The sequence below is a fragment of the Acipenser ruthenus genome, chromosome 14 (genome assembly GCF_902713425.1).
Source record: "Acipenser ruthenus chromosome 14, fAciRut3.2 maternal haplotype, whole genome shotgun sequence".
In the NCBI taxonomy this organism is placed as follows: Eukaryota; Metazoa; Chordata; class Actinopteri; order Acipenseriformes; family Acipenseridae; genus Acipenser; species Acipenser ruthenus.
In genome coordinates, this window is record NC_081202.1 from 26,200,054 (window position 1) to 26,222,682 (window position 22,629).

Below are 22,629 nucleotides of genomic sequence, written 5' to 3' on the forward strand. Positions count from 1 at the left end.
TAATTACAAAATAAGGAATAGGGTAACAATAGATGGTCTGTTTTAATGATCTAAACTGTGATATACTGTAAATACAGCCACCCTAAACCTAATAATCCAGTTCTGCTTTCATTTGTATTTCTATTGCTCACAACTGAGTTATGCTTGACTACTCTATGTTCAGTTTAATTATTTTTTATTTTTTTACAGTTCACATCAGAATTGTTATTGGAAAAGCTATTCTGAATCACATTACAAAAAATCACATTGCAAGTGAAGAAGCAGGGTGACATTTTACTGTGATGCATTACAGGTTTGTTCACAGTTCTTGCTTGTCCTGAATCCGGGCTACGTTTCATTGAAATTACATTTACAGCAAACATCATTCAGGGAATATTGACTTCAATGAAATACTTATCTGTCTATTTAATATCTAGTCGTGATTTTTCTATAACACCTGTATTCTGGAACAGGGCCACAGTAAGTTTTAAAAATGTATTTATCATATCAGACCATGTTTAAATACGGCAGCTGCTAAGCATTTTAACTTAATGATCTCTTTACTGATTTTAGTCTGTAAAAGTATTTTAAATTATGGTGGTAGTTAGATGGTCCTTGTTTCTTTTTTTCAGGTTGAGAAAGTCCCCTGGGTCGACATTGTTCATACCTTTCAGAATTTTGAATCATTTGCAATTATTCACCAATTGAACATATTTCAGTGTGAACAATGTATCATAGGGATTACACTAATACTAGAAATGTGCAAAATGTACTAATACAGACACCTTATTAATACAGTAACTGGATAATCTGACATATCTTAAAGACAATTTACTGCTGTGTCTCAAAGAAGCTCTGCCTGCTTGTTAGGGGTTGGCTGACAGCATGGTTTGACTTACACACGCGCGGAACCTAGTGAAACATACTGAATAGAGGGAGGGCGGTCTGAACAAGCCTGCAGTCTCTCAACTGCAGCATGCAAGATCTATTTCGTTTTGATCTCTGACACCTCAGTTAAAACCTATATAGGGGAGAAAGATCCCGGCCAGGAAACAACCCCAATCACACCCATGATCACGGTAAGATACAATATGGTTTTTTTTTGTTTTTTTCCCCTCTGGGCTCAGTTCTACGCGAGGAATAAAGGCTGGTTTTTAAAATAAATCTTTGCTTTTAGGGTTCATCTTGTAAATTATATTACAGAATTATTACTGTACCATCCTACAGTACATTTATATTGTTCTGTATATTCTACAGCGATACTGGGGAACTATCAAATATATACGATATTATGTTGAAAACAGATCATCTGGTAGTTCGGGTTATGGTGTTCCATTTGGAAAATGCAGAATGCCGTCGTTGTGTCTTGACATCATTAATAAAAATATTGAATGTCATTTTATTTCATAATGCATATCAGTCACAAGTATATTGATTGTTTTTTTTCAACTTGTAAATCATTGTATTCAATGCAACGGCAACATTATCAGTATTGTGCCGTAAACACTGGCATTTTCATTTGTGTGCGGTTTCAAGCGCAATACTGTGTGTGGAGTGTGCGGTGGCAAGGGCAGGGTCCTGCTAATCTACAACAGTGTATCGTGCATGTGGCTGTTTGGTATCTCGGGTCTTGAGCAAAACAGGCAAGAGATTTTTATACCCACTGTGTTCACAATACACTTACTGTACAGTTTATTATATTCAGGGAGTCTAAAATCTGGAACAAAGGGGCGCGTATATTCTTCCATTCGCTTCCCGTTTCGAATAAGACCGTGTGCTTCTAGTTTTGACAGGACACTGTGATGCTATAAAGCACATTTATATGACAGACTGAGTTTCGCATCACTGCTCAGCAACATGTAATGTAAAATACCGTAGGGCACGACACAGCACTTGAACAAGCAGTAAATTCATAATAGCCGATGTGCTCTACACTTCGAGGGCAAATATGACCGAGTTTCAACTAATGTTTGCACCTGCAATGGTCCAGCAAGAGTTCTCGTCAGTATGCATCGATATTCTGTGATTTGTCACGTAATTAGTGATGTAACGTAATTAAGCATGGAAGGATAAAACAAACAAACAAACAAACAAACAAACAAAAAACACAGACTGTTTATATTGGAACAGGTATCACCTTATATTGGGTATCTAGGTACTTATTGATGCTTCAATTAAATGTTTACAGTCCAGCAACTACTACGTTTTGAATCTGCAGATTTAGTTTAGAATAACCAACTAGCCTCAATAACATACTGTATATCTTTATACACTACAATAACTGTATGCAGCTTTCTAGCACATGCTGTGCAACACTACATGGAAACAACCGTCATTATATCGGCGTAAGACATTCGGTGGGTTGGAAACTGTTTTAAAACTGTGTGTTTTAAACAAAAAGGGTGCATTAGCATTCCACTTGTTAGCATTAACAAACCTGTTCTTGGCAGGTATGGAATTACACACAGGACGAACCTCCCACATGTAAAAACATTAACTAAGACTTTAAATAATAATATAAAACTGTATTATCTTGTTTTATTAGCACTTCTGTTGTAAATAAATTAGGAGTAGTGGCCAATATCTTGAAAAGCAATAGTCATCTCTGTGTCAGTGAGCTGTTGCATTACCTCAAGGGAGCCACCAGGGGCAGTGCAGACACTGACGAGAAATACCAAAGGGCTGATACTTTCTCCCTTGACTTTTTGAAATGGGCCATTTTATGCAGTGTCCACTGAACCGTCAAATCTCCTCAGCTGTGTGGGGAATTGCTGCAGTAAGGAGAAAACATTATTGGGGAAAATTGGGGGTAAAATAATTGGGCACGCTTTATCACAATTATGTCAGAGGAGGGAAAACGTGAGTTCAGTAGCTTGATCTACCAATAATATTTCAACTGCAGCCTGACCAAACTGAATATATATATATATATATATATATATATATATATATATATATATATATATATATATATATATATATATACAGTATATCTCTGTATATATCTCTGTACAATGTAAACTGTGTGTGAGAAGTAACTATTCACCATTACAATTTTGTTCAAGTAACTTGTAATTGAAGCAGATTACTTTTTAAAAGTAACTTCCCCAAGACTGACGGACACCTAATTTTTTCTGTATGGCAGACTCTTTGCTTGAGGCTCCGAAATGTTTAGAAACAGTCAATAAACCTTAATTGAAACATGTAACACATGAATGTTTGCTATTTGAGACATGGATAACATCTACTCCTTTGTTGCCGCCTTTATAACATTGTCCACCTGCCAGCTCTTTGTATGCAGTACATGGCAGAAGACCTGTCTATCTATGGGAGGGGCATCCTTGACTCAGAATGGACTGTATAGTCTGTTGCCATGGCAGGAGTGGAGCTCTTACTCTCCATGGGAATGTAATTGCATTTGATCGCAAGCTAATTTAAAAGCATAAATCAAGCAAAGCCACATAAGTAGGGTAAGATCTGCAGCTACTGCAGAAAGGCATATTCAAAGGAACCGTAACACACACAAAATAAAGCAAAATAACACAGTGATGTTGCAAGGTAACTGTCTGATTTGAGGACTGGTCAACATGAATTATAGACACTAGCCTAGATAACCATGCACCAAAGCCAGTCTGGAATGGAAATGTTTTAAGGATAATAAGTCTCCAGTGTTAACAATCCCACTACTCAAATAAAAGCCATGACAAAAAATAGATTTAAGATAAGTATTTCTTTTGTATCCTTTTCTCATGCAAATACATGCAAGTGTGTGATTCGCTGTCTTGTTGATGCCTGTCATTGGCAATTTCCCAAGATGTCAGAGGTTGCCACACTATATCACATCTCGATGGTTTGGAAACAGAAACATGTACAGGTGGAACTGGATGGCCCTGATGTGTCCATAACCAACTGGGCCTCGTATACACACACTGCGGTTAGCGCGACAATCGTATTAACAAACTGCACTCACTGTGGTTGTTCGTTGAACACACACGCCTTTCATTACTGAATTACTGAAGTGAGTACACTCCCTGTTTAAACTAACAACTGAATTAGACCACCACTGCATGACATTCGATAGATTTGTGTGGCGGCAGTGTGGAGGCTGTGTTTTTGTTTCTGCTTTTGGAAGAAAGTACAGTACATAATTGATCGAGAGCTCGTCAAGCACAGCTATGCTCTTTTCTGAAAACCAGCAGATATGCCATTTTGGTTTCTAAATACAGTGGTGACAGTCAGCAGTACCATGACTGTAGATCGAAACATTTGGGTGATCTTCCGACCAGAAGGCCGGTGTGAACTACTTAAGATGTCTCCAAATAATTGAATAAAAATGTACGCATGTCTAAGGAGTCGTATATAAGAACATAAGAAAGTTTACAAACGAAAGGAGGCCATTTGGCCCATCTTGCTTGTTTGGTTGTTAGTATCTTATTGAACCCAGAATCTCATCAAGCAGCTTCTTGAAGGATCCCAGGGTGTTAGCTTCAACAACATTAGTGGGGAGGTGCCAAAACACACAGATGAGTCGGTATCGGTGGAAAAATGAGGCGTTTGGGGACACGAATTGTCACAAATTGTTTTATTTAAGTTGCAGAACTATATATATATATATATATATATATATATATATATATATATATATATATATATATATCAATCAACTTGGCTCATCAAACACCTATCTCTTTTTTTAGCCATGTTTATCACATGGAAATGTCTGATAAATGATGACATCATTACTTGCGCAGAAATCCACTGAGCACCTACTGCGGTTCTTTTAGTGAAGTTTTAATACACACACACACACACACACACACACACAAACACACACACACACACAGTTGCTGCGAATAAAGTAACCAAACTGAATTAATACCAGAACTCACTACTTGACCTGAACAGGATTAGCTAGTACGGTTGTTGCTGCTTTTTGCAACCGAACTGTGTACTTAAATCGTATTAAGGGCAAAAGGTGAACTTGCAACCGCATTTAGGCTGTGTGTGTACGAGGCCCTAGTTATTAGCATGTATTAACAGACATTAGTATTTAAAATTGTCAAGGTGCTACTGTGCTAGTATTTGGACTAATTAGCAGTTTAAGATGTGGACCATACTGTACATTGGCACGTAATATATGTTTAAAAATGAATACACTCAGAGTCCTATTTTTTAGGTAGTAGTAGAAGGTTGAGTGCTTCAGTTAAATCTTGATATGATTTACAGTAGAGATGAGTCATCTTCAGTCAATTACAGCTGGCTGTATGTTATACAATGTAATCTATTGTTTACTCCAGGCAAACAGGGGTGCAAGCTTTATCTGACTATATGTATATAAAGCAGCCCCTTGTGTATGATTTTGTTGCTAATGGAACAGTTTTAAATTTACCTAAATTAAAATGTACTATGAGATAAGAAAGCGTGGTTTGTGGGTAACCAGGGTAGATGACACATTTGTTCTCTCATGGCAACTAACTAGCCTAACTTGTTTTCAATAGCTGGTCCTATAACTGCAACAACTATATGAGCAGAATTTAGATATTTTATTTAACACCATGTAATCAAAGAAACTACAAAATGATTATCAAAAGTCTACCAGAAGCTATAATAGTAGTACAGTAATTCAATGTCAGTTTTTTTTGTTAAGCTGTATGTAATTCAATATGTTAACGTAACATTATTCAGCAGGTTTCATTCGACTTTATTAAGCAAAATTAGTTAATTCTATAGGGTAATGCAAAACTTTTGGCCATAACTGTACAATGTTGAATGTTGCATGCTATGCAAAGAAAAAGTATTTGTTATTGCATAACAAATGTGCAAAATAAAGAATGAAAAATTATGTAATAGGCAGTGTTAATAATAACATAATATATACTTAGGACCTCATTTACAAAACGTTTACTGTACGCAAAACAAAAAAGTACTATTCACATTTCTGTGCAGAAAACAAGGATTTAGCAGATGCAAAATGAAAGGGGTGGAATAGTGCTGCTGCCTCATTTGCATTGAATTAATGACGTATACGTATATAAAGCAACATGTTAAACACAGATAATGAACTGCCATACATTCATGAGCTATTTACAGTCTGACAGGGATTTTGCGCGGCAAAAATGACCCAAAAGTTCTGCCGACTGCTGCTGCAAAGTGGAGAGCATAGGCGGCGGAAGCTGTGTATGATTGCTGAAACAATTCAGTTTCAATTAAAAATAATATTTGATTATCTACGCGTCCTATAACAACATGAAGCCTACAACGCATCAGGATGGTTTGTCGGACACCTTACATTTCAAGCCCTCTTGCCACATGTATATCAGCTCTTAAAACAGGATAACTATGGGGATTGGTAGAGGACAGATGTAAGTTGTTTGTATCAGAGTCTGGTCAAACTAGCTCAAATCATTTGTGCGTAATGGAGAAAAAGGTAAAAAATGTTACAACTGTCCCCAGTCTCCCCTACTTTAATTGTAGTCCTGAGAGGTACACATTATACATGTACGCAGTGTGGAGTAGTGATTAGGGCTCTGGACTGATGACCAGGGGGTGGTGGGTTCAATGGGTACCAGAATTTGTATGTAACATAAATAATTGTAACCCGCTTTGGGAAAAAAGTGCCAAATAAATAAATAAATAAATAATTATTATTACAATTATGTTAAATAGATGAGAGCACCATAGTGCTGATGAAAAACCCGCCCGAACTGACTGTTATTTCACATACTTTATGATAAATACCTACCTTTATTCATAAAACCGTCCGGAACACTCGGTTCCGAAGTTCCATTTGGGATGAAAATGGTGCACATAATAAAACTAATTGAGCATAACATAATACTACTGAAAAACCCTACCCAACTGACCTTTAAATACCTTTATTGATCAAACAGTGTCAGAAGCAAATTTCAACTGTTTGACACAATGTTACAAGATTCATCACAGTTGTAATTAAACATAGTTACTGAAACTGTACATAGTTAAAATGTACATTTTTCTGTAGGTTCTTTCTGGCTTTATCAAAGTTGTAAAGTTACATTGTAACAATGAATCTTGATGAATCTTGTAACATTGTGTCCAACAGTTGAATTGAGTTAAAATTCTGGTACCTATTTATACAGTTTTTACTGCCATTGTTTTTTATTATTTTTTTTTCCTTTATCTCCTCCCTCTTCTTACACCACTGTCTCTCATATTTTTATCCCTGCTGCCACCATTAAGTAAGCTTCTTCACCTGTTGTCAAAAGGACAAGTACCGTGTGCAACTTCAGATTTGTTGCCTCCCACAATTTGTATGCTAATTAGAATTTTATCCTGTATTTTTGCTAATAATTAGTTAGTAAATAGGGCGTGACATTTTGGGAAATACCATGTGCAGTCATCTCAATTTTCCTCCCACAATTCTGGCCAAATTAGTAAATCAGGACCTTAGCTCCTAAATGGCACAGCATTACACTCGCTATACAGTAGGTTATGCAATTACTGTACATAGTTTTCCTATGCCAATCATGGACTGGCTCAATGTCTTCCTATAATGTGACAAACCACTTGGGGGAGGGCTTAGGACTAGATGTCACACCCAGGAGGCGATCAGTATAGTTATTACAAGCTCAGTATAGTTACTGCAAGCTCAGGCTAGTTATTGCAAGCTCAGGCTAGTCATTGCAAGCTCAGGCTAGTTATTACAAGCTCAGGATAGTTATTATAAGCTCAGGCTAGTCATTGCAAGCTCAGGCTAGTAATTACAAGCTCAGGCTAGTCATTGCAAGCTCAGGCTAGGTATTATGAGCTCAGGCTAGTTAGTACAGGGAGCACCTTGTAGTCCGACTTCTATATAAAGTCAAGGTTGTTGTAATCAGAGAATGAAAAGTCTTCTCACTTGCCAAGGCTCTGCAACATAAGTAGCTGTAAAAGACTTCATTTGGTAATTCTTTGCTTGGCTTTAATCAGTCCCAGTTATTGTAGAATGCGAGCGGCATGTGGCTTGATTGCTCTCAATGCTGACTAAGGCATTCGCTTTGACAAAGCTTTGAAAACATATGCCATGCCTACAGTAAGTGGTCTAACAGAGCAGCTGATAAGTTATTGAGCACCAGGGAGACTGGAGCGGTGCTTTCTAACCCTAGTAAGAATTACCTTGTACCCGGTTGCCTCCCAAAGCTTCTTTGAAATTTTCTGCAATGGCCTACATTTACCAAGTACAGTGAATACTTCAAAAGCAGACTCTTTTATCAGGATCCTACAATTACTGTAGGTAGTAGATTACAACAAACACATTTATGTGGTGTGATGTTGTATTAATGAAGATTACTTGATTTAGGTGTGTGTCAATTCATATATAAAAAGTGGTGTGGAAATTACACTTGATTGCACCAAAGTGTTTGTTGAATAAATATGTACAGTGCAGGGTTTGGACAACAATATAGATACTTTTGCTATCATGCTATTGTCATGGGGTAGTGATACGAGGGCAGTTAGGACAACAGTAATTGAATGTAAAAATTATGCATGCTGGTACTGCATTCTCAGAATGGCTAAAAGTAATCACATTTGAGACAGTTCCAAACTTGTGATTTTGCACTGATCAACAAACGGGAATATGTACAGTGTGACATAAGTCGACAGAAGCACAATTCAACACACACTAGATTGTACATTATGTGTGTTTTAGCTCCAGCTAATAACAGTGCTGGATTATAATTAAGAAGTCACCGAATCAAACTTGATGGTATAAGAAGGTCAGTTTGCTGGTATCATTGTAGTTGTATTATTATTATTTATTTATTAGCAGACACCCTTACCCAGGGTGACTTACAATTGTTACAAGATATCACATTATTTTTTTTACATACAATTACATTATTTTTTACATATTGTTTTTTACATACAATTCCCCATTTATACAGTTGGGTTTTTACTGGACCAATCTAGGTAAAATACCTTGCTCAAGGGTACAGCAGCAGTGTCCCCCAACTGGGATTGAACCCACGACCCTCTGGTCAAGAGTCCAGAGCCCTAACCACTACTCCACACTGCTGCCCGTATTGCTGCCCAAACCCACACTGCTGCCCAAACCCTTTAATTCCTTTTTCTTTTCATTTTTACAGAATGCCATCTGTGTTTTAAGAAGCTATACATGTGAATCTCAGCATGACTTTTCTGACAGGCGTGTTAAATGAATGCGGTTTCTTTGAACACGCTGTGGCGGCTGGCAAAGATTATGATGGGATTTGGAAGTTCATGCATTTTTTCCAATATATGGTCCGATGGAGTACATAAACAAGGGTGTGGTAGACCCTTCTTTTAAATCATCTCGACAACCTTAGTCAACACTCATTTGCTTCTACTGATGGTCATTTTTGCCTGTATTTCCAATCATCATAATGCTGTAGGGAGCTACAGTACAGTAAACAGCAGAAATAGACTTGAGTAAACATATCTTTAGGCAGACTCGTGTCCTTCTGCAGAGGGCAAGCTTTGTATCCTCCAGTCGTCCGCTAACGTTTTTTGGCCATGTAGTTATAGTGCAGTATGTGTAATCCTCATGATGTCAAAGGTAGGATCATTTTGTTTTCTTGTCATTTAACTAACTACTTACTCCAAAATGTAAAACACAAAAACTGCTGATTAAACCAAAGACTAATGCATAAACCCAGAAATGTGCATGCTGTTTGACCTAGTCCACAGTCCATTAGTGACACAGCCACGCTCTCGTTCTGTCTGTAGATTGCATACTTTATAAGATTCTGAGTACTAAGAGATTTAAAAGCTGTGTATATTGTTGCTGACTCAGAAAGCTTCACAAGAAAAATTGCAGCTAAGAGCCTTAAGGACCATCTCATTTTAATTTGCAAAATCTTTTAGCATTCAGTGCCTCTAAGTGCCCTCTCTCTGCAACAGTATGATAGTCAGCGAATTCATTTTTCGATCACTGCTATGGTCTTTTATGAAGATTGCCTATTATTGGCACATAAAATGACTCACAGAGAGAGATATGTGTATTTGTAAACATGATTAGCTTAAAATGGCCACATTACTGCTGTGTATAAAGATATGCGTGTCTAGTTAAAGTGATGCATTTGTGTTAGGGGGAAACATTTTAGAAGGGTATTTGTATAAAAAGTCTAGTCAGCAACAACAGCAGATCTAAATACAATATGAATATAAATATCTATCTATCTATCTATCTATCTATCTATCTATCTATCTATCTGTCTATACATGTATTGTATGTAGTTATGTTAATCCGGAGGAGGGGGCAATAAATCATTCAAGGGTGAGGATTTTAACACCAGTATCAGTAAGTCTTTCTTGCAAGGTTTTTAGGACCAGCCGCAGAATGGCTATTTGGGGCACTTTCTCTTCTTTCCAACTATACATCTCTATAGTTATTGATACTATCTTTCAGTAGTTAAGGGAATGAAATACCTAAGGTTAGTGCATAAGCCTTCATTATTTCACAGCAGTAGCACTATACATTGAAACCCAGTCTGGATAATAAGAGTGCATGATGCCAGGGAGTCCTTCAGCTGGAAAACCACATTGAAGGCATAATTGTGTGATGGCAGCAGTATCATTTAAAGTACATTTCTAGTTTCAGTTTGCCCCTACAAATAATCTGTGTCATTGCACACTTGGCAGGGTAGATTTTCTACTTCCCTTTTTTCTCTCCAAAAAGTTCATTTCTTAATTAATTTCATCATCCTATTCCTTGGGTCATCTGTGCACAGTCATGCAGAACTGAACTAAAGGTGTTATGCATGAGTGAGTAGGACAAGCTTCCAAGGAGAAAATGAGTTCAATACCTCTGTACTTCCTTTATTGGGTATATTCACATGCAGTCTTTATGCATGCATATTTACTCAAGGAGGGTCTAACCAAAGAATATTCCTCCTTCAGAGTTTTGATACTAAAAGAAAGCATTTTCCTGTCTTTGTATCAAAACTGTCAATCAATCGGAATTACAAGGTAGGCCAGTATATTTTTTGTATTGCCGTGTTAGGATGAGAATTCCTCTTAAAGACTTGTATTTGAAGTATACTCCGAAGTCTGCATTCAAACACCAAATCAGAAACCCTAGATTTAATCAATCCTGAACTCACATCAAGCACCTTTGCAGCCATCCTACCAAGCTTTAAAAACATACCCCCTACCCCATGTACAGAAGTTGATTTTTCTGTTAGGCTTCCCTTGAAAGATAAATGAACAATCTTTCTTGGTGGCCATGTATCACTGTGTGTAGTGCGCTGAATGAGAAATCTCAGTCCTGAACCACTCAACAGAAAGCAGAGATAAATGGATGCTCATTACTCAAGCTGTTGACGTGGAGCGTCAGTTAAGTATGCTGTGTGTTCACTGTGGGGTTCACTGTGGTCTCAAGTAATCTGATTTATTTAATCAAGCAGGGTGTCCAACCATCCCCTGCAATCCAGACATATTACTTACAGAGCATGGCAAGCTTTTACACTTCTGATTAAGGGCTGCCTGCTTTGCTAGAACACATTTTCTTTTGTACGTTAATGTGTTGACAGTCTGCATATCACAGGTAATTGGGTTCAAATCTCCGCTCCGTCTGTCATTATAATTTAACCTAAAGATGCGTGTTGTTTCGTGGTTTCTGATCTGAGACACCCAAGGTTTGGAGAAGGGAGGAGCTTCTTGCACACTAGGTTAGTAGTTCTCTACTCAGATTCAATTTAAGGGAAAAATATATAATGACATATCCTGTTTTTCTTGTTGCTGTTTAGGGTTTAGCTGTCTTGCAGCTACTTTTTCCCCACCTCTAACAAAAGCAGGGATTTTGTAGAATCTACAATAGTTTTAAAATAATGAAAACATATGTATATTATTTATCATTACTATCACCATCATACTAGAAACTATTGCATTTATTTTTAAGATAGGGTAGGTAAGTTAGTTTAGGGTTAATGTTTAGTTTCCTCTCCTACAGTAAGTGTTATTACATTAATCAAATGTCTAATCAAAGGTTCTGTCACCAGCTGTGCATAATTCAGAGCTTGCATCCCGTAAAATAGCATGCAGGGTTGCTGGCCTCATTAGGAATGAGCTTTTTGTGGTGTAGCGTGAGAAGCCATCAGTCCTCCACTGTGCCACTGCGTTGTGTCATTAGCTCCATGATTGAGCAAGGCCAGGCAATAGCAGTGAAGGATCAGATACATCCTATGTTCTACATCCTACAAACACTTCTCAATAAACACATTATAAACCTGTTAGTTATTATACTCTTAAAGGAGGGAGGGGGTGAATAACCGGAGACAAGGAAATAGTGGTGGAGCCCATCTGCATGTCACAGTGGGACATATTTTCAAAGGGTTTACCAGTCTTTAATTAACTCCTATTTTTTTGAAGAGGTAACACACAAAACTAGAAGCAAACAATTAAGGTATATACCTCAAGTTCTCTTCAGCTTTTGTTTTTCATTTTGTAACATTAACATGATTTTTTTCTCCTTTCAAAAAGTAGGAGTTAATTAAAAAATGGAGGAAACACTTTGAAAATATGGCCAATGTGTCTTGTCGACCGCTCATCCAATTTGGATGAAATTTGACATGAGCCATCCTTAGCACAAATTCTAAAAGGCTTTCAATATAATTATCACATGCTGCTGCCCTCAGATTATAAGACAAATCAAGGCTGAATCAATTGCCAAAATCTTTGTGTACCATTACAATAAGTTATTTCACATACTTTGAATGTAAGAAAAAGTCTGGCAATTGAACTGTACTACATAAACTTGGGACTACCATATAATAAGTAATTGTGTTTCTTGTTTTTGTTCTGCTAGCATAAAGAGTTCCTGTTTTATGAAGACTGCTGGTCTGCCCAGGCACAATCTGATTAATTGTATTGAAGAAGCCCAAATAGCCAGGCACAGTCCATTAGTGTACTGATTGATTCAATTAAGGTACAATAAAAAAAAAATGTTGAAGGCCATCAATGTCAGAATATATAGGCCTTCCGGAATGCACCTGCTTTCCATCTCCTGGGCTGATTGCAATAATGGTCCATCATAGAGTGGAAGGGAAGAGACATAAACATTGTGAAATATATTATACCACTGTAGCAATGCAGGCGTGCCAGGATCAGTAATTGGCAAGTAAAGGGCTTGTCCTCTGAAAAATGGGGAAGACAAACAAATGAGACGTTGAAAAATGTCTGCAAACACAAATTAATTTGTAGGTTCTTAATAGAAATAATCCTTGCCCCGCTGGGGGAATTTCATCTTGATATTAATGCATCCTCTCTCTGGAATTGTACATGTTTATATACTAAGATTCACTGTACACACCCTTATAAAAGTTTGCTGTGGTATATTATGATAAAAGCATAAAGTAGCTTGTTGAAGGAGTAAAAGCATGATAAAACATAAGTAAGCATGGTAAATCAACCATAAGTATGGGAAGAACCATGGTAAAGTACAGCTGATTCATAGTACGAGCATGGGGAAAAAAAACTATGATATGAAACTGCGAAATGACTATGAACAGTAAATTACCCTTTTAAAACTTTTATAAGGGCAAATGGCTGTTTTTTTTTTATATAGATCCACCACTATTAGATACTTGAACAGTAGAGCCTTGACCTTTGTTAGTAGGATCTAAAACTCAACTCAAGAATCTAAATATAGCTGCCCTGAACCTCGGAAACTGTCTGCTGCTGCCTTCCCCCACAGTACGAAGGCTAGGTGTACTTGACAGCAACCTCTCCTTTGATTCCCACATCTCCTCTGTGGTCAAATCTTCCTTCTACCATCTTTGAAACATCTCTAAAGTCTGTCCCTACTTTTCCCTCCCGAATGCGGTGATACTTTGTCATGCATTTGTCTCCTCTCGACTCGACTACTGCAACTCTCTACATGGTGGTCTCCCGGCACACGACATAAACCGACTGCAGCTAGTTCAGAATGCCGCTGCCAGGAACCTTACCAGATGTAAAAAATGTGATCAGATCACCCCCCCCCCCCCCCTTGCCCAGCTGCACTGGCTACCTGTAAAGTTCAGGATTACTTTCAAAACTCTCCTGCTCACCTACAATGCCCTTCATCACACAGATCCTGGGTACCTCTTCAACCTCATGACCTGCTATGTCCCTGCCCGCAAGCTGAGGTCCTCCGACTCTGGCCTGCTTGTTATCCTTAAGCAAAAGTGCACCACACTTGGAGAATGCTCATTCAGCTTCATGGCTCTGACTCATTGGAACTCTCTCCCAGCTTTGGTGCGTGATGCTCCCACCGTCGCTCGCTTTAAATCAACTCTCAAGACCCACGTGTTCTCTCTTGTTTTCCATGCTCTTTAAGCCTGATATCTGCTATTAGCTGCTGTGTTGCTGCTACTATTCCATGTATTATGCTACTATCACGTATTATGCATTTCTTTGTATTTAAAGTATTATGGATTTTCTTCTTGTTACTGTGTCTTGTAAAGCGCTTTGTGATGGTGGTCCAGTATGAAAGGCGCTATATAAAGTAAAGATTGATTGATTGATTGTTTGTTAAATGCCTGATTTGAATTGCTTAATCCTTTGTCTATTAGCCTGGTATTGTAAGACAAATTGTGTCTGGCTTGATTAAGGCTTGATTACCTAGGTTAAGAAATCTGTTTTTAGCAATAACACAAAAAAAGTTTAAAGGGTCATTCAGAGAAAATTAGCCCTTGAAGTTTTATCTGCAAACTGGAACTGGGGGCTGTTGAAATGAACCACATAAAGAGTTTTGTAACCAATGGAATGTATTGTATTAAAAAGCAGTGCACTGACAGTCTTCAAATCTTAAGCTGGGTAAAATCAGCTTTTTTAAATTTCTAATACATTTATTTCCCTTTTGCAAGTTTAGTTCACACTTATTAGAGCTCCCCATACTTTATTTGCCGAACAGTCCCACTAACATACATCCTAATTAACTTTCCTTTGAAGTGTTCTTAAGAGACCATGCATTGCATTGCTTACTGTAGTAGTTTGGTTTAGTTGGACAGGTGAATGGCACAGGTTACCAAAAGGTACAAGTGCATTGAGGCATGAACCATGACCAAGGATAGGACTGTGCTGTAGAGTTACTCCTTCAGAGATGTTTCAGTGAACAGGGGCCAGTAAAAAAAAGGGTGTGGTACTGAAGCAAGTACCGGTTTAGAAACAGGTGATAAACAAGTTTGTTAAAGTTTTATGAAAATGAAACCAAATCCAACCCTCCTGATTACTACGCCTTCCAAGTGTCAGTACAATTTATCAATTCGATCTGCCGGATTTACTGCCTCCAGGTATTCAGCTACTGTAGCAAGCAGTCTAGATGAGTGATGTTACTAATTAAAACCAAGCTGATCAGGTTTTAATGACATTCTTGTCAGCTTGTAATGCTATTTCTCTGAGAGCACTTTAATTGCAACACTGACAGTGATCCCTGCCCTGAGCCCAATACAGTATGCAGTCTGTCCATAGAAATAGAGACGGGTGGTGTGAAAAAATGTTAATTAGCAACTTTTAAAGGACACGTGCTGCTAATTGTTCTCAATTATAAAAAACAAAGCCCATGACAATTGCTACTGTGCTGTCTTTTCAAATGTATTGAGTTATTATGCACTGCGCCATCTGTACTGTGCCATGTTTTAGTTTTATTGCTTGACGATGTTTTTTTTTGTTTTTTTTTTAAGCTATTCAGCAGTCTTTTTAATTTTTCATGTTTCAACTTCAAGTGGTTGCTGTTATCAGAAATATTGACAACAATACATTACCACTAATGTTCTGGTTGATTTCAAACTTCTTTTTAGGTTCAGCCTACATAAACATTCAGGAAGATGTATTATGTTATGTGTCCTCTTTCTTTGCTAATATGGCCCTCGCATTCAGCTCTGTACACAGTCTATTTATACAGTTCAAGAATAGCAGAAGTAACTGAGAGAAAGGGCTCTATTCTCTGAAGCTTTGCACAAGAAGAAACATTATTTGGTGCCGCCCAACCCCTAATGAGAGACATGCTGCATTTTTTTATTATTATTTATTTGATTAACTGTATATTGTAATGGAAAATACGTTGTAAAACACTTAAAATAACTAACCCTAACCATAAGTGCTAATATAAGATTACCTGCGTACCTCCACGTTTATCTAAGGGACTTTAATGCATTAAATAATGACACCTTTCTTTACTGTTTCTGAAGCAGGTTTGGCAGCTTCATACACTAGAGGTTTAACCTTGGACATCATTTAAAGGGGAACAATTTTTCTCTCCAGGTGAAATAACCTGGAAGTGCACATGAGAGTTTTATCAATATGATTCTAAGTACACTTCATACACTTATACAAGTTTTCTGTGGTAATATAAAAGTATAGCAAAGTGTGAAAAAAACTATAGAATAGTGATAGCACTGTAAGCATGATAAAGCATAAGAAAGAATGGTAAATTAACAAAAATTAGATTAAAAAAAAACAGGATAAAGCATTGTTCAATCACGGTAAACTGCAAAATTACTATGAAAAGCTTCTCTGTCATTTACGCACCCAAGCAACTGCTATTTTTCACACACACAGGTACATTTGAGACAGACAACCATGTCCTTGTATTTGCATCAAAAAGAAGAATATGGTGCCTGGTATTTGAAAACAAAGAGGCTGGTGCGCTAATAATGCCAGTCTGGTATTTCATTTCCTGATCCCCTCCTCTCTCTGCAGGTCCCATTAGGACAAGGCTGGGAACAGGATGGCAGAGAGACAGAACACTGTGGTATCCATTGCTGGTTACTATGCAGGAAAGGACATCCTCATCACTGGAGCGACTGGCTTCATGGGTAAGGTGCTGGTGGAGAAGCTGTTCCGGTCCTGTCCTGATGTGAAAAATATCTACATCCTGGTAAGGCCCAAGGCCGGCCAGTCCACGCAGGAACGGATTGAAGACATGGTGAAATGCAAGGTAAATAAACTGCTCTTGATTAGTGATCTGAACAGAAAGATCTTCTCAGGACATCATAACCTTTCACCAGTGAGGTGCTGTTTGAGGCACCTCTGTAGATGTGACCACGCGTTATTCACATCCATGCCATGTAAGCCACTGGAACATTTATTAAAATGTGATTTCTTATGAAGGGGTCTGCTTCCAGAACTTAACCTTAGCATATGGACAGGGCCTCTGTGTAATCTGAGTTTGCATACTCACTATTTAAATATCTTCAGATACAAATCAAACTGGATGTCTTTGATTCTTATAGTGAGTATATAGATGAAGGTGAAAGTCCATATACCAATACTGTCTGAGTTTACCTTATGAACAACTAAATCAATATCCTAAATCAATATTTAATAGTCCTTACAGATTTGACTATTATTGCACAGACTCAGCGGGAATAACCCTCAGTGTAGTTCTGAGCATGGCTTGAGTTTGCAGTTTCTAGTTTCACTCATGTAGTAATGCTTTATATCTAAAGAAGGTCAGTTTCAAAATAGCTGCTATACATACACTTGGGAATAAGGCTTCATATGAAAGATAAACTCATTCAATGCTTGTTTGCCAGTAGAACAGCTCAAACCAGACACCAACTACTTTACAAGTAGACCTGGCTGTGAAGTGAATAGGTGCTGGATGCAAAATTGGAGAAGCCAAAAGGACTGTTTATAGTATTGCAGTGAAGACTGATTCCAGATTCAGTTCTCTGTCCTTAAGTACAGTGGTATGTATAAGCACTTGATGTAAAAATTGAAGGAGACTAAGGTGTTCAGAAACTACCTTGCTATCTATTTCCAAAATGTTTCTATTCAAGTCTGTATTTAGCCTTTAAATAGACATAAAGAAGCAAATTATATACAGCTGTATAACCCATGCCAGCAGCAAACAGATTCGGTGTTGTCACCTTCAGTTTTCAGGCTGAAATGTTTGACTACTTCATGTACTAGTAGTAGTGATCTTCCAAACAAACTCTAAAAACTGGTTAATCTGCATGTAACACATTAATAGTATTAACAATTACAGTATATTTTTCATGATGGCAGTTGCCCCTTACCAAATGATCACATCAATGCAGTGGCACTACTGTGGAAATACAATGGTTCTGTATGAAGGAGAAATGATATTGTAGCACAATGATAGTGTTCATGATTTACCTGCACCATGCAGATTTAAAGGACTATCAAGGGTGGAGAAAATAACTGGGGATAATCATTTGTTGTTCTCCCACTCTCATTGACATGTGATCTAATGTCACTAACTACAGTATACACTCTACTACACATGGACATGCTTCGATCATGGGAATGGGATCTATCAAAGCTGTTTTATTCCTGACTTCCTTATTATGGTTGCCAACATAATGAATACACTGTTTTACCTTGACACAGGATACTGTCCTAAAACACATAAAACATTATGAATCACGTGCAAATGTATGGATCAACCTGTGCAAATATTGGCAGGTTTAATTCAAGAAAATAATCTGATGAAAATATTTGAATGGTCTAAAATGCATACTCCTGGTTTGTAATGTGTGCTAACTACTATATGTGTTTCATTACTGCTATATCTGTTTCATTACTTTTGTATGAGCAGTGATGCTGACTTGTCATGTTTTTGAAGCAGATGACAAGAGATTGCGTCTTTTGATCTGGCGAAACCCACCAATTAATCAAGCATTGCAATTGTTCAAAGCTATTGTTTGTCAAAACATAGCACACACAGCAAGTGTTCCGCTTGACAGGTTTTTAAAACCCACAGTGACACTAGATTCCTTTAAGTGCTTTTGGAAAGACCACATACTATACAAATTGTTGATTAAACTAGGATGTGGGTAAGTCAGTGGGGGTTTTCAGTGATGCAAAATTATGCTATTTGGTTACATTTCTTTAAAATACAATAAAAAGAAAAAATAAATCAGTACAAGCTTTTTTAAAAGCATGTGTTGAGCAAACAAATGTGTCAGGATGTCTGACCACTTTGGCAAGTTAGTCCTCCCAAGCCTATCATACTGTAATTAGCAGGGGAGAGTACTGGTTGCTTAACGGGTGTGGTTGCTGAAGGGATGTATCTTATCTGAGGTTATGCAATAAGGCCCTAAGGTCAGCAACTAGGAACAGAAAAGCCAGACAACTCTTGCAGTTTTGTCTAATCATTGCTCCACATTCAGCTAATAACAAACACATGCTGTACACTTGAAGCTGGAAAGGATGTTTGTTGCTTTTCCTTAAACTGTACGGTTTCTCTGTTTCTAAAATGATGGGTTATTTCAGGTATTTATCCGTACGGAAAGCACTATTAGTACATTGTGCCTTATGCCTGACTTACTTAAACCAGTATTAAGGCTGGCACTCATTTACAAAGTGTGGTCCAATGCAGATGAGTACCTGGAAGTTTCCAGAGTGAGAACTGGCGGAAATAAAACCCATTTGACCATCTTTTGTCCTTTTCAGCTGGTGGCCTTTTTATATTGAGACTTTCACCGCTCTGTTATACAACTCGTATGTGGAGTGAATTAAGGTTTGCTAATTGGACTATAAGAAATGCCATTGCCATAACATTGTCAGTTTGATTCAATTTGACACATGCAGTTGTACAATTAGCACAACATCATTTCATATTTGAAAACAGTGCTGAGCCCTCTGGTGATCCTTCTGTGAGATTTTTCACTCTGCAGTTGTACATTGTGCGGTGACCTTAATGAAAAGCTGGTGTTAAAATGAACCCCCGGCTTTTAAGTGAGTTTGCACTCAGTAGGATGGTGTTTGGGTAGCTAATGCTTTCATGCCACAGGAAATTTCATCATGTACAGACTGCATCACAGAGTGTTTCCTGAAGAGCACACTGTCCATCTGCCACATGAAACTGCCTTCCACTTGTTCATGCCAATTTTAAAACCATTTCCCTGCACATATCTTTTTTTAACGACAGAAAAGGCAGGGGTGAGTAGTTGTGATTAGCGTGACAGCTGAGCTGAGTATGTAATAGATTATTAAGCAGAAATAAAAGCGAGAATTATTTTATGTTTACATTATGTTGTGAGGCTGTTGTTGGAAACACAAACTCTTGAGGATTAAACAAATATTTAAGCTTTTTGCCTTGAGGTAGTTAGTGTTTAAAGTAGAAAGTACTGAACTGAAAAAATAAACAAGTAATTAACAAAAAGTTATGAAAGACAAGAGACATTAACTATAACTGCAATGCAGGATGTAAAACACTTTGCATTGACCTTGGTCTAACAAACAATCTAAGGTAATTGTTGTTCATAAGCAGTAGATTGAAGTCTTTGAATCACATAACTCAGTTCTGACAATTGTCAATCAAGTGGTGGTTTTATTGTTTCATCCCACAAGAAACACAGCGTGATTTGAACTAGCCTTGAGCTTGACATAATACAACTTCTGACGCCGGTATAGACTATCCTCTTCAATATGTACTGGGACTGTTCAAAATGTACATGTCTTTACTACAGCATGGTTCTAATAGTAAGGCTGCCTGTTTATGCAAGGGCTATGGAGAAATACAATGAGTTAAGGGAGTCATTTTGTTTTAATGTTTCTGTACAATAATATTACAAACCCTTAGCAGGCAAACGAATAATGAGCTGTACACAGTACTTTCCCCTTTTCATTCAGGGAGTCTGCAAATTAATGTGTCTTTGAATTCTTATAAAAGTTGACTGTCTTAAACCACAGTGAAGCGTTGAAAGTATAATCAAATCATAGAGAAATCAAGGTAAGTCATAGATGAGCATATCAAGTCATACATACAGTTATACAAATCTTAACTGATGTTGTCACATTATTGGGAATATACCATAGTGTCTGTTTATGATTTTGCCAACTCAGTCTTTTGCTGGAAAAGCTTTTATAAAGGATTAAGTTAACCCGCTTCTTTCTTTATTAGTTAGTGGAAAACTGCATTGCCTATACAAGTCCCATTTTTATTTGATCGAGGGATGTTGTCTTACATGATTAGGTACAAGCCCAGACAAAAAAAAAACATGTTCCTAATTATTATTATTATTGTATTTACCGTATTTATCAAAAATACCAATTGTGGTAAAGTGACTGGCGCTCAAGGCAGACAACGGCAGGAATAACACTCACCCAGAGACAGAACTACAAGTTCAGCACTTTCGTGCACTTCTACTATTTACACAAAACAAAAAGGTTTAAACAAAACACTATACCCAAACAAATAAACAAACAAAAACCTAACTCCACTGGAGTAACTAAACTTTTCCCAATGCCTAAATTATAAACCAGACACAGACCAGCCTTACACATAGCCCCCACACAAACATTTCACCCTTCTTTTACCAGCCTGCTTAATTGCAGGCAGGTGTCCCTCATTCCATTAGATCCAGGTGTAACTCATCCTGGCTCACTCCTGTGGCATTCTGGGGGATGTAGTCTTGCACCAAAACCCCCAGGACTACATTTTCTCTCTTTCCTCCCCCTGCTCTGCCACACAATATAGAAGTTGAGCTTGTTTATAAATCAGCCAGCACTTTATTCAATGAGCATAATCTCTGGTCATTATAAACCATATCAACCAATTACCGTTGTATTAGGTTTTTGGGAACCCTGTCTAGGATAATACAGCATATAAACAACATTTCCCTTTCAAACACAAACCATTCAGCATACAAAGTGGTGTGTGGGGTACTAAAAGCACTGGCAGTAACACTAAATAATAGCTACAGTATCTGTGTATGTGGGTTTTCTACATACCCAGCATATGCTAGTGTGCCAAATGTGATACAGATTGATTTTTCCAGGGATGCAGAAAGAGATCTTGCAGCACACAGGATGAAGATAATGACAGTCCCACTGAAGAACAGTGGAAAACTAATTACAGAAAAAAATAGAAAGGTTTTTCTCAACCTGAAAATTTGAAGATATCTTCAAATATTTAAAGATATTTCTAAATCATTTTAAGATATCTATAATATATTTAGAGATATCTTAAAGATATATGATGTCCATATATCTTTAAATGGAGCTTTAAATGTGCTGTATTAAATGCATTTTCAGATATCTTTAAATCATTTTAAGATATCTCAACGTGTTTTTGAGATATCTTTAAATAGTTTTCTCTAAATGAACAGGAAGTTATTTCGAGGTATCGCAAAATGATTTAGAGATATCTCTAAATGAAAAGGAAGTTATTTTGAGCTATCTCTAAATGACATTTTGACATGACATGTTAGCAAAACATTAATTAAAGATATACGTAAATCCATTTGAGATATCTTTATTTCATTTTTAGATATCTCAAAATGAAATTAAGATATCTTCAAAAGGGTTCATTAACAGATATCTGATATTCATTTAAAGATATCTGCAAATTATTTACAGATGTCTCTAAATATTTCAAGAAATCTTAAAGTGCAACTTGAGATATCTCTAAATGATCATTTGGCTTGCTATAATATTTATGCTATGTGTATTGTAGATCTGTTAGGAGTCTTAATTGTGGTGCAATTAGGGGGATGCGAAAAGCTGTTAGCTAACCACATGGCAAAGTGAAAAAAACCATAAGCCTTGGATTTTATTCAGAACTAAAGTTGATTATTTAATTTTGCAAACAGTTGACAACCTGGCATCTTTCTTGGGAGTTGTCTCCTATAACAATTAGCTGATTTGTTTTTCAATGTACCTCTGATGTCTTTGCCTCCATTCCTTGTGAAAAGTTTCCCC

At 37.3% G+C, this 22,629-nt stretch overlaps 1 protein-coding gene across 1 annotated transcript in view; it reads left to right on the forward strand.

Moving 5' to 3' along the window:
- Positions 1-909: 909 nt before the first annotated feature.
- si:dkey-97m3.1 (fatty acyl-CoA reductase 1) overlaps positions 910-22,629 on the forward strand; it is a 62,917-nt gene continuing 41,197 nt past the window's right edge. Inside the window, exons 1-2 of the mRNA XM_034033676.3 lie at positions 910-1,058; positions 16,657-16,894. Coding sequence (XP_033889567.1) covers positions 16,685-16,894 — 210 coding nt within the window. The 5' untranslated portion in view covers positions 910-1,058; positions 16,657-16,684. The remainder of the gene's footprint in view (positions 1,059-16,656; positions 16,895-22,629) is intronic.